Source organism: Suncus etruscus, chromosome 13 (genome assembly GCF_024139225.1).
Source record: "Suncus etruscus isolate mSunEtr1 chromosome 13, mSunEtr1.pri.cur, whole genome shotgun sequence".
Classification (NCBI taxonomy): Eukaryota; Metazoa; Chordata; class Mammalia; order Eulipotyphla; family Soricidae; genus Suncus; species Suncus etruscus.
In genome coordinates this window covers 99,463,812-99,475,910 of record NC_064860.1, presented here as the reverse complement: position 1 = coordinate 99,475,910, position 12,099 = coordinate 99,463,812, and the positions used below count along the sequence as shown (strand labels likewise).

The following is a 12,099-nucleotide window of genomic DNA, read 5'->3' as shown; positions in this document are numbered from 1 at the left end:
TGCAGCTGACACAGGTGGGGAAGGAGAAAGAGACAGGCAAACCATAGCACGTGAGGTAGATGGAGCAGGGGTGGTGCTTCCTTTTAAGAGCAGGTTTTGAGAACACAGAGCACAGCTTCCTTGAGTTTACAAAAGGAGGGACCAGGTGAAAACCAGTACCTAACCCGGCACCACTCTTGGAGCCAGGCGGGACAAGCGGTCTGTCTCTGTCTCCAGACTGTGGCCTTTCCCAAGGCCACAAATAGCCTCATTCCCACACAAAGCACCAACCAACTCCTCAGCAAAGAGGCAGCTCCAGGACTGGGGAGAAGCCAAGTGGCGCCCGCCCAGTTCAGTAGCACTGTGGCCACCCAAACAGCACTGCCATAGTGCAAGGGGCTCCCAGCCTCTCTGTGGGGAGCTCCTGTTTGTCCTGCTCACAAGACCCCAAGCTGTCCATGTCACTGTGTCGGGAACAACAGGAATACACACCTGCCTCACAGCACAGTCCCTAACAGGTGACATGCAAAACCAGATGTGCCAGGCCACAGGTGATGGGGCCAGTCACTGCTCTGCCCCTGCCCATCACACCTCACACCCGAGACAGGGGACATGGGGCACCTCCCTCACCCACAAGAGGTGCAAGTTCCAAGCCCCTCCACCCCCCCACTCCTGCAGAGGACAAAGAGCAGCAAGAGCAGGGAAAGTAGCCCTGAGGGGGCAGAAGGCCACGGCCATGTAGGAATACACATGTGGGCCCTTCTAAAGCAGCCCCGTCCTGCCATGTCCATAATACCCCTGCTCAGGGAACTACGCCCCTGTAAGGGAAGAGGAAAGCTGCAGTACAGCACGGCACATGTGCAATCTCAGGCAGAATACCCCCTACCTGCACAGCTCCTGGTGTTGGGGCAGGGGCTCCCCCAGACCCTGCTACCGTGCTCGCCTCCTCCTCCGGTACAGACGCAGTGACAGCCGTGCTCTTCCTCTTCGCCGTCGTTTTCTTCGGATGCGCACTGTCGCCTTTTGCTTTTCTCTGTCGGAACTGAGCAAGCTGAGCAAAAAGGTAGATAAGTAGTAAAGGCAAAGGTATGAGAGGAAGAAGTAACAGAGCCACCGAGTCAGCAGACTGGCAGGGGATACAGACATGGGCAGGCCCAGGAACTGTTGGTCTGACCCACAGACAGACGCGAGCCTAGAGAGGGCTCAGGCCCGCAGCACTTCTCAGACAGAGATGCACCTCTGGGTGGCTGAGCAGCACCTCGGGCCATGTATGGCTTAAAGCTGGTACGGCACCTAGATTCACCCCTCAATCATGGAACCAGAGACCAAACCCGCTCGCCTCACACTCCGAGATGAGATACAGAAATAGCAAGAACTTAATTAAGCTGGTCGATCACGCCCTACACTACGGACTCAGATGTTCTAGTTTTCATGATACAGCTCAGCAAAGCACCAGGGACTGCTAGTGTTCCCGGCAGAGGAACAGACTCAAAGCAAGGACTCAGCCCCGGCTCAAATACCAACTCCCACCAACACCAGGCTCTGAGGGGTAGGTACTGATGAAAGCTGTGCGGGGACAGTGCCCTGAAGCCAAGGCCGTGACTTTGGACATGGACAGATGCACAGCTTGGAGGAAGGAAGCAAAATGCCTTCCAGAGAGGCTCATGTTCCCAGCCCAGACCACCAGTGCCCTTCCTGCCACTTTCCAAGATGTAGGAGCCACTTGCCACTGAGGTCTGCAGCCCCAGAGCACAACAACTGTCCAGAGGAGAGAGTTGGGCAAAGACCTCTTCACAAACCCAGTCCCAGTTCCCCCTCTCCAGAGACATGAATAGACCTCTTGGGCACAGCTGACCCTGTTGCTATGACCCCAGTGTGTCTCCTGACATCATTCCCAGCCGCAGAGAGCCAGGGTTCCCCCTTCCCTCAGCGAAATACCTCACTGTGTCCTTTGGGGAAGGGGCTTGCACTGAAACTCCTCAGCTGGTGCATCAAGAATTTGACCAACATTCAATGAGTATGAAGGGGACCTTGTTCCCTGAATAGACTAAGTTAGAGGGGATACACCCTGCTTCTTCTGGCCCAGGCCTTCAAACTTTCCACACCTATACAAGCAAGTGGAGAACATGGGTCTGTTGGTAAAGGGGTCAGTTCCTGGACCCGTCCCAACGAAAGGGAAGCATCCTGGGGCAGAGTAAAAAGGAGATGCTGTGAGCACCCTGGGAAGCACGAGGTACCCACGGTCCACATCTGAACCCACATCTAGAAGCTCTGCTGGGACCCCACCAGGCACAGGCCCCAGCCACTGCTGCGGCTGCTCAAGACTCAAACAGCAATGCAGTGAGGTCACATCTGAGCCTGGGAACAGGAGATAGTGGAGTGGGTGTGGGGGAACATTAAGTGCCAGTCACCGGCCCAAGGTATCATTCAGGACTGGTGTTTTGAATGGCTAAAAATTCCAGAATCCATTTTTTTAAATGCCCACAACGGTTAAAATGTGAAAGCAGGGATGAGCCCAGAGAGAGAATCTGTGCCACCCAGGTCTGCAAGAAGTCCCCCAGAACGGGAGCCACAGGACACTGGGAAAGGCACTTGCCTTACAAGGTGCCCATCAAATCCCATCCCCAACAGCCCAAAAGATCCCCCAAGCCCGGCCTGAGTGATCCCTGAATGCAATGCCAGGAATAAGACCTGAGCAGCCCCTGCTGTGACCCAACACCACCCTCCGCCCACACAAAATAAGACCTAGCTAGGAACCCAGGTTGCTGGAAGTGGGCATGGCAGTGTGTGGTACGTGCGAGGGCGGGCATGCAGGGGTACAGGCACTGCCTTGGGCTAACACCTGCCCTAGACGCTACCCCGGCACTGGCCGGCGTGGGACACACCGGTCCTCGGGCAACGCGAGGGAAGCTGCTTCCCCGCAGCCACCGCACGGGCCGACAGCCAAGGGACCCAAATGACAGCAGCCGGGCCGGGCCGGGCCGGGCCGGGCCCGCCCACCGGAAGCCCCGCCCACTCCCGGCGAGCCCCGCGCCCGGAGTCCCGGCCGCTGATTGGCTGCAGGCGGGGCGGGGGCGGGCGCGGGCGGAGGGCGGCGGATTCAAGATGGCGGCGGCCAGGAGGCGCGTTCCGCCGCGCGCTGAAGGGCACGTTCGTGGGGGCGGCTCCCGCCGCGGGGCGGCGGCACCGGGACCCACTCCCGGAAGCGCCTGCCGGGCCGGCGAGGAGGAGGCGGGGGAGTCGCTCGCCGCCGATTACCTTCGCCCTGCCGGCCTCCACCTTCCTGCGCCGCTGCTCGCCGTCATCCCCGTCCATCGCCCCGCGAGGCTCCTCACGGCGCGCTGGGGAGCTGCGGGACCGACGCGTCGCGGCTGCCGCTCTGTTTACACCTACTCCCGCCCGTCGCGAGCCTCGCCCGGCCCCCGCGACAACTGTCACGGCCCCGCCGCCAATCAGGAGCCCGCGGCCCCACTCCCGCGCACGCGCGCCACGGCCCGCGCAACTCCCCGGAAGTCCCGCCCGTGCGCCGGAAGCGCCTCGGGGGCGCGCCGCCGCGCCCGCCTCCCTCGGCGCGGGCCAATGAGCGGGGCCGTGAGGCCTCGGGGCGCTCTGTGATTGGTCGGTTTTAAACGCGCGCGCTTCCCCAGTGGGTGGCGGGCGAGGCGCCGTCCAATGGCCTGGCCGGGGAAGCGGAAGTGCCCGGAGTCGCTGCCCTTGAGGCCCCGCCCGGCGTGGCCCTCCGTCCTGGGCGCTCGGGGCGCTCGCTGCTTCGCTTCCGGGCGGTGGCCGCATTCTGGGCCCTGCGAGCCCTCCCTGGCCCCGCTGGGCCCCGATGTCGCGCTCTGACCCGGGAGCAGAGGGCAGCCTGGGACCCAGGCCCGGCGACTGCAGGTGGCTTACCTTGCCAGGGTGCTGTGCCCACTCCTGAGACCAAGGGAGGGCACCACCGGGTCTCAGAAGGCCTAGCACCTGTGAACCTACCTTCAAGGGAGGACGCTTAAAAAGTTGCCTGGACCCACGGAAAGGAGGGTATTCGGGTGCCGAAAGACCTTGGTCGCCTGTCCACTGGAACTCGGGGGCAAAAGGGACCTAACATTACATGACTTCACTAACATTCCAAGTACTTTTCTTTGAGCCCCTCTTAAAGGCCACACTCGGATCTTGATAAACACACCTTGTCTGGCATGAGCATTTGCTCATGACAATAAATAAGTAAATAAAGAATAAAGTAGGGGCCGGGCGGTGGCGCTAAAGGTAAGGTGCCTGCCTTGCCTGCGCTAGCCTTGGACGGACCGCGGTTCGATCCCCCGGTGTCCCATATGGTCCCCCAAGCCAGGAGCAACTTCTGAGCACATAGCCAGGAGTAACCCCTGAGCGTTACCGGGTGTGGCCCCCCCCAAAAAAGAATAAAGTATCCTTTATTTAGTCTTAAAGAATATTACCCCCCCCCCCCGCAAAAAAAAAAAAAGAGGGGGGCCAAAGAGATAGCACAGCTAGTCCAGGACAAATGGTGGTTTGAATCCCAGCATCCCTTATGGTCCCATGAGCCTGCCAGGAGCGATTTCTGAACGCAGGCCAGGAGTAACGCCTGCAGTGCCATTGGGTGTGACACACACACACACACACACACACACACACACACACACGTTTTACTGTTACCCCAAGTGCAGTCATATTACGGGTTCATATTTCAGGCCTCAGCTCAGAATAATCAGGGGTCTCAAACTCAATTTACCTGGGGGCCGCAGGAGGCAAAGTCGGGGTGATCCTTGAGTGCAAAGTCAGTAGTAAGCCTTGAACGTTGGGGTGTGTGTGTGTGTGTGTGTGTGTGTGTGTGACCCAAACAACTAAAACGAAACAAAAGATTCCTCTAGGGCAGCGCCACAAAATGTACGGAGGCCGCAAACGGCCTGCGGGCCGCGAGTTTGAGACCCCTGGTACATGAACTGAAGCAAGGCCAAAACTATAGCCAGTTCTCTGGGAACTGACCTTGCTGGCTGACACTTCAGATAGCAAAAGCAGTGCAGGAGCTTGAAACTGCCCTGGATCAGTAAAATATAAACATACATTTTGCCCTGAACGATTTGCCCTGTGCTTTTAGCTTGGGAAATACAGTTATATCTGCAATTGTGATGCCTTGCCAAGACATTTTGTATAAATGTTCTGCCCTAGTTCAAGAGAGGGAAGACAAGAATAAAGAGACAGACAAGATGCAACTTCACTTCTGAGTGTCTGGATCTCTGATCCCATTTTCGCCGAATTCATGCACACACCTTCCTGAGCACGGACCCCCAAGAATTCCCTTACTGTCTGGACCAAGCACACAGTGACACCAGGAAACAGGCCAGGGCACTCTTTCGTTGAGACGCTGCACCAGATTTGCTGACAGTCGATCTGCCCATATTAAGGTCCAGAATCAAATGATGAGCCCACATAATTGAAATAAAGCAAATCAAAGCTTTATTCTGTCTACCAACAAACTACAAACTGATCAGGACCACCTTCCACAGGAGGTGACCCCGTCCAGGGGAATCACAAGCTAGGTTATAAAGGGCTAGATGCAGGAAGTCTCGACCTTTAATTTGTTTGGTTGTTGTCTAGAGTGTTTCATTATGTCCTATTTTTTGTTTTTTTTGGGATTTTTTTTGTTTGCTTTATTTGTTTTGGGGCCACACCCAGAGGCACTCGGATTACTCCTGGCTCTGCTCAGAAATAGCTCCTGGCAGGGTCCTGGGGGACCATATGGGATTCTGGGAATTGAACCTAGGTCCCTCCCAGGTCGGCCACGTGCAAACCAAATGCCCTACTACTGTGCCATCACTCCTGCTCATCATGTCCTTTCATAGCTAGATATCTAGGGTGATATATTGTGGTTTACAGGGCCTTGGGGTCTGCGTCATTATTGTTGGGGTAGAATCTTAGCCCTGACAAGATGGAGTCCCTTCTGCTCTAGGCTTCACACTCTCACCTTGCACCACAACAGCCAGCAGGCATTATGCACGTATTTTCCTCTTTACAGTAAATCTGCAGAGAGCTGTTTGAATTGGGCAGATCCTGTGAGATGCAGGTGCTTCTCCTTTTAACCTATCTTTATTTGGGGAAGATGCTCAGGCCCAAATCCACTGGTCTGCACCTCCCCACTGAGCTCTGTCTGAGTCAGAGATTTGTCTCCCAAGCTACCAGATTATTGGAACATCTTTGTGGTCAGAGGGGGGAAGATTCAGAACCCCAGTCCTTCCCTCTTTGTCCAAGCTGACAGACTTCAGCACTGCAATTTGGTTTAATTGAGCCACTATTATTGTGTACTGAGCTTCTACTGACAGTGGGGTGGGGTGGGGGCTGCTATACTACTCAGCCATGCAGCAGCCCTGGGCAGCACCCATGCAGGTATGTCCACATCTCCCTACAGCTTCCCTGCCCTTGTCCTATGGTTGCACAACTTTCCTGAGTCGGGCTGACACTGTGCTGCTCCGTGTAGACTAATTTGAGAACTTGCTTGCACTTTCACTTATTTGTACAGAGGCTCTGCAGACTGTGCTCAGGCACAGTATCAAGCGGGGGTGGGGGGTAGCAGAGTGGTAGGGCATTTGCCTTGCACACAGGACAGACTGTGGTTCCATTCCTTGCATCCCATATAATCCCCCAAGCCTGCCAGGAGTGATTTCTGAACAGAAAGCCAGGAGCAACCCCTAAGCACAGCTGGGTGTGACCCAAAAACCAGAAAAGGGGCGCACAGCTCAGGCCCTTGGATACTTGAGATGTGTGGGTCCACCACACAAGATCTCTTGGTGTTTAGCAGGAAACAATTCATCCTGCTGAGAAAGGAGAAGGACATCAAGAATGCCAGGCCAGGGAAGATACCATGATCATGAAGGTGGTTTCCCCAGGGCGAGGCTTATCCATTGCACTCTGGATGTGCTGACCCCTGCAATTTCCCCAAATGTGGGAAACTCGACTGCATAATTTATGGTAGTGGGGGACTGTGTTCGCGCTCTCCCTTAAAGAAAAAAGGAGGGCCCGGAGAGATAGCACAACGGTGTTTGCCTTGCAATCAGCCGATCCAGCACCAAAGGTGGTAGGTTCGAATCCCGGTGTCCCATATGGTCCCCTGTGCCTGCCAGGAGCTATTTCTGAGCAGACAGCCAGGAGTAACCCCTGAGCAATGCCGGGTGTGGCCCAAAAAAAAAAAAAAAAAGAAAAAGAAAAAAGGAGCCTGAGGGTACAGGAAAAGTACATTTCCCTCCCCAGGAAGACTGTTTCCGTTGGGGCCTACAAGGTGAGCTGACAGTCGCTATTGGGTGGGTGTTATATATGGAGGCTTTTTATAATATTTCCCTATAATATCCTTTTCTCTGCCTGTTGTCCCACCTCCAACCTTCCAGGTGGGGGTGCTGTTGAAAGCCTAATAAATAGTTTTCGAGCAAAAAAAAAAAAAAAGAATGCCAGGCCTTGGGGCCAGAGAGATCGCATGGAGTTAAGGCGTTTGCCTTGCATTCAGAAGGTTGATGATTCTAATCCCGGCGTCCCATATGGTCCCCTGAGCCTGCCAGAGGCGATTTCTGAGCATAGAGCCAGGAGTAAACGTCTGAGCACTGCCCAAAACAAACAAACAAACAAACAAAAGAATGCCAGGCCCTTCTATTGACTGGCCAGGCAGGCATTTAGTTTCCACAGTGACAGTCAGTCAGCTTATAAACTGAGTAGTGGAGCTTGACTACATGCAGCATTTGATCCTTACTCAGAATAAGTACTGGTGAAGGAAAGCCATTGTTGCCTTATCTGGACAAACAAGTTCAAGAAGGGTGGAAATAAGAAATAGAAAAGCTCTGCATCTCACCCAGACTGAATCCATAGCCAGAGTGACATTCTTTTACCTTAAGAGCATATTTCTCTTATTTTGTAAGACTGTAAGGTATGGGGCTGGAGAGATAGCACAGCAGCGTTTGCCTTGCAAGCAGCTGACCCAGGACCTCAGGTGGTTGGTTCGAATCCCAGCATCCCAGAGGGTCCCCCATGCCTGCCAGGAGCTATTTCTGAGCAGATAGCCAGGAGTAAGCCCTGAGCGCCACCGGGTGTGGCCCAAAAACCAAAAAAAAAAAAAAAAAGGCTGTAAGGTATATAAAAAACAATTCCAGAAAATAAGCAGGGGGCGGAGCAATAGCACAGTTGGTAGGGCGATTGCCTTGTACATGGCAGACCCAGCTTCAATCTTCAGCACCCCATATGATTGCCTGAGCCTGTCAGGTGTGAGTCCTTGGTGCAGAGCCAGGAGTAATACCTGAGCACCGCCAGGTGTGGCCCCCCCCCCCAAAAAAAAATCAACAGGACAACAAATAGTTTTGTTGCTAATAGTCATTGGAGGGGAGGCACCACACAGCGCTGGGAAGTGTGAAGGGTGGAACCTGGGTTGTGCACGTGTGTTCCAGCCTCTGTGCCCTCTCCAAGGCCTTATGAGTATTTTTCACACTTCCAGACCATCTCCTCCCGTGTAAAGCTTACCTTGTATGGAGAACATCAGCCTCTCAGTTTTGAAGGTAGAAAAAGAAGATTCATAATGTTATCAGCAACCTGTGAATACTTATTTCCTGCTCTCAATTAATCTACCATTTTTTACTATTTTGGTTTTGGGGGCCTCATCTGGTGCAGCTCAGGGACTACTCCAGTTCAGTGCAGCTGGGAGTGGTTCTGTTTTTTTGTTTGTTTTTCTTTTTGGGTCACACCCGGCAGCGCTCAGGGGTTACTCCTGGCTCTAAGCTCAGAAATCGGTCCTGGCAGGCTCAGGGGACCATATGGGATGGCGGGATTCAAACCACCAACCTTCTGCATGAAAGGCAAACGCCTTACCTCCATGCCATCTCTCCGGCCCCTGGGAGTGGTTCTTGATGGTGCAAGGGGGACCGTGCAGTACTGGGGGTCACATGCAGGCCTCCTGTTTACACAGCCTGTTCTCATAATTGGGTGGAGTCCACACCTGCCGGCACTCAGGGGTTACTCCTGGCTCTTTGCTCAGAAATCGCTCCTGGCAGGCTCAGGAGACCATATTGGGATGCTGGGATTCGAACCACCATCTGTCCTGGGTTGGCCATGTGCCAGGCAAATGCCCTACTGCTGTGCTATCTCTCTGGACCCCATGTTCTCTTAATTTTTTTCTTTTTTTTGGTTTTAAGGCCACACCCGGTGACGTTCAGGGGTTACTCCTGGCTATGCACTCAGAAATCGCTCCTGCCTTGGGGGACCATATGGAACACCGGGGGAATGAACCGAGGTCTGTCCTGGCATGTAAGGCATGTAAGGCAAATTCCCTACTGCTGCACCATCGCTCTGCTCCCCCACCCCCGTGCTCTCAATTTTTTTGTTTTGTTTTTGGTCACACCCGGCATGTTCAGGGGTTACTCCTGGCTCTACACTCAGAAATCGCTCCTGGCAGGCTCGGGGCGTCCTTCTGCGTGCAAGGCAAATGCCTTACTGTTACCCCACCCCCATTCCTCCTGTGTAATCTTACCTGTTAATAGACCTCCCAAAGATTAGGGGTAGATAACAAAAGGCTTTGGCCAGAAGAGCGAGGAGAATTTGCCTGGATGGAGAATGGAGACGGTAGCAGGGGGGAGATGGCTGAGGAACAAGGTACAATGCAGGGCTAAATAGGAATCCAGCGTAAATGGTTATGATAGACCACATATGTTGGCCAGGGCAAATAAAGATGTCATTTCCTAAAGAAGCCTGACTGCATGTGAGTTTTCTACCCGCCGCTCTTCTGAACCCAGATACCCACCGGCTGGAGAAGGTGGAGCCACGTGGTCCTGGGCTGGAAAAGAAAGGCCTCCATCACCATCCACCTCCATCCAAGCCCATCCAAAGGGCTTAATGCAACACCTTACCTCCATGCTGTCTCTCCAGCCCCATGTCCTCTTAATTTTTAAAATGAAGCCCTAACCCTAGTTTTTCCAGTTAATTTTTACGGGGGCCACAGCTGTGCATACACCTAGAGACACAGCAGCATAAAATATTGCAAGTCCAGAGAGATTTGCATGTGGAGCCTCACTCACACCCCAGCACCACACGGTTGTGGTCCCTCTGAGCACTGCCTGGTGTGATCCCAAAACAATAAGCAATGTTAGGGGGCCCTTGTGTGGGAGGGAACCTTTAAGTACTCGGGACTTCTGAGCCCCTGCTGTTGCAATGTTGTCCTGCCAATGGCATCGCAAGAACAGTTTTGCTTGGGCACCCTCAGAGCCTAAGCCCATGTGTCCTGGGCAACCTCAGATCATCCCAGAGCAACTTCAGAACCATTGAGCCAGTGACCAGGGACATAACTACTAGGAAGGACCTCGGACAGCTTGGAATCCCGTACCCCTCTGAGAGAGTGCCTGGTGGAGCAGACACGTGTCACCATCCCATATCACGACTGTTCCCTCCTGAGTAGATGATGTCACCAACCGGAGCTCCCGGGACGGGCTGCTGAACTGCTCTGCCTGCGCCCACCAGTGCCATATACCTTTAGAAAAGGCTTCTCAGCCTTTTCAACTCCAGCACCACCCACAGATGCAGAGTGGCAGATGGGCCCCACAGACCCCACACCAGCACAAGGGGCCCATGGCGGACACCTAGGAGTCCCACGTGGGGTGAGGTCCAGCCTCAGGGTCCGAGTAAGGTCTGCTGGCCCATGGATAGGTGCCCAGTCTCACTCCACCCAGCTGGCAGCAGCGTCCCCAGTGGCAGGCAGCTGCTCTGGCAGAAACAAGGTAGCTGTCCCCTGCAGAGCTCACCCCAGTCCCTGGTGCCATCCAGTCTGACTCCCATGCAGGCCCCGCCCAGCCACCCTGGGTATCGCTGTGTTTACCCATCAGCTGACAGGACAGAAAACCTGGCAACCCCAGCCTCCTAACAACACCTGCCCTGCTTTGCAGCCTGCCTGGGGTTGGCCAAGAAGTGCAGGGACCCTCCAAAGAGCCAAGAAGCCAAGAAGGGAGGTTGGCCGGGCTCTCAGGTGGGTAGGATGCAGGACTTCCCAGGAGAGCAGATGACCCAGCTGTGCCTGCGGCTCCTGCAGAAGGTCAGCACCTAGCGATGTTCTTGGGTTCTTCCCTCTTATCCTTTTTCTTTTCTCGGTCTTCCTGGCAGTGTGCAGTGGCATCTGACCAGGCCGGCGGTGCGTCCATGTCAGGGATGACCAGGCTACCCAGCTGAGGGGAAGAGCTCAGGGACCCCCTGAACCCTCCCCTCACTGGCTGCCCAAGGGGACACCATGGAAGGGTCCTCAGTGCACAGCAAGATGGGGCACATGGTTCCCTTCTTTCCTGACTCCTTGGCTCTGGCAAATGTCTCCCCACAGGCACAGACCCCAAGATGAAGGAACTTGCGCTTCTTTGGGTTTTCTTTGCAATATTCTCTTGTGTTTTTCATTTTATTATTGTTGCTCTTGGTTTGAGGGCTACTCCTGGATCAGTGCTAAAGGACCACACCCTTCATGAGGGGGCGTCTGTGTGGTACTGGGAAGGAACCAGGCCCACAGGCACACTCAGCCCCTGGAACAGATTCCTCTGTCTTTGTGCCCTCACTTTGTGCCCAGGTCCCAGCCCCACCCCCCAGTCCAAGATGGTGCTTTGGGAAGGTTCCTGAGGTCTCTGGGCACTGCCCACAGTAACCACATAGAGTGACTGCATGGTCCCTGGGACACAGAGGCCCTGCCTGCTGCACAACTTGCTCCTGTCACCCATCTTAGCCACACTGCCAGACTGTCTCACAGGGAACCTTCATCTCTGTCTCTGTCTTGCAGAAACTGGAGCAAGAGCGTGAGAATATGGATGATTCTGAGGAACCCCAGTGTCTATCGGGTGAGACAGCTGCTCAGTGAGCAGGCCCGGGAGCCCTCAGCACCTCTCTCCCTTCCTCTCTCCCCCATTGTGACTGCGGGACCCTTTGTCCAGGGCAGAACCACAGTGGCCCACACCATACCCCACAGGGTGCCCCAAACACCACCGTCCCTGAGAGTCAGGCACTGTGGGGGCTGGATGTGTGACCCCTGGAGGGTTGGGCTGATGTGATCCCCTCAGTGAGCACTGTCCCACAGGGTCTGACAGCAGGCTGCGGAGCGCTCTGCGGAGGAGGAAGCAGCTGCTA

At 54.9% G+C, this 12,099-nt stretch overlaps 1 protein-coding gene, 1 non-coding gene and 1 pseudogene across 2 annotated transcripts in view; 2 read left to right on the top strand and 1 right to left on the bottom strand.

Annotated features, from left to right (window-relative positions):
* The window catches only part of PCNT (pericentrin), a 54,913-nt gene extending 51,528 nt beyond the window's left edge, over positions 1 to 3,385 (bottom strand). The window contains exons 1-2 of the mRNA XM_049785459.1: positions 3,238 to 3,385; positions 866 to 1,030 (exon numbers count right to left, since the gene is read on the bottom strand). Of these exons, the coding sequence (XP_049641416.1) occupies positions 866 to 1,030; positions 3,238 to 3,294 (222 nt within the window). The 5' untranslated portion in view covers positions 3,295 to 3,385. The remainder of the gene's footprint in view (positions 1 to 865; positions 1,031 to 3,237) is intronic.
* A 3,430-nt stretch (positions 3,386 to 6,815) lies between these two features.
* On the top strand, positions 6,816 to 6,980 carry LOC126026932 (U1 spliceosomal RNA). The gene has a single exon (XR_007502118.1). It is a non-coding gene; the product is annotated as a U1 spliceosomal RNA (small nuclear RNA).
* Positions 6,981 to 7,130: 150 nt separating this feature from the next.
* Positions 7,131 to 7,268, top strand: LOC126026439 (uncharacterized; annotated as a pseudogene).
* The last annotated feature ends 4,831 nt before the right edge of the window (positions 7,269 to 12,099 follow it).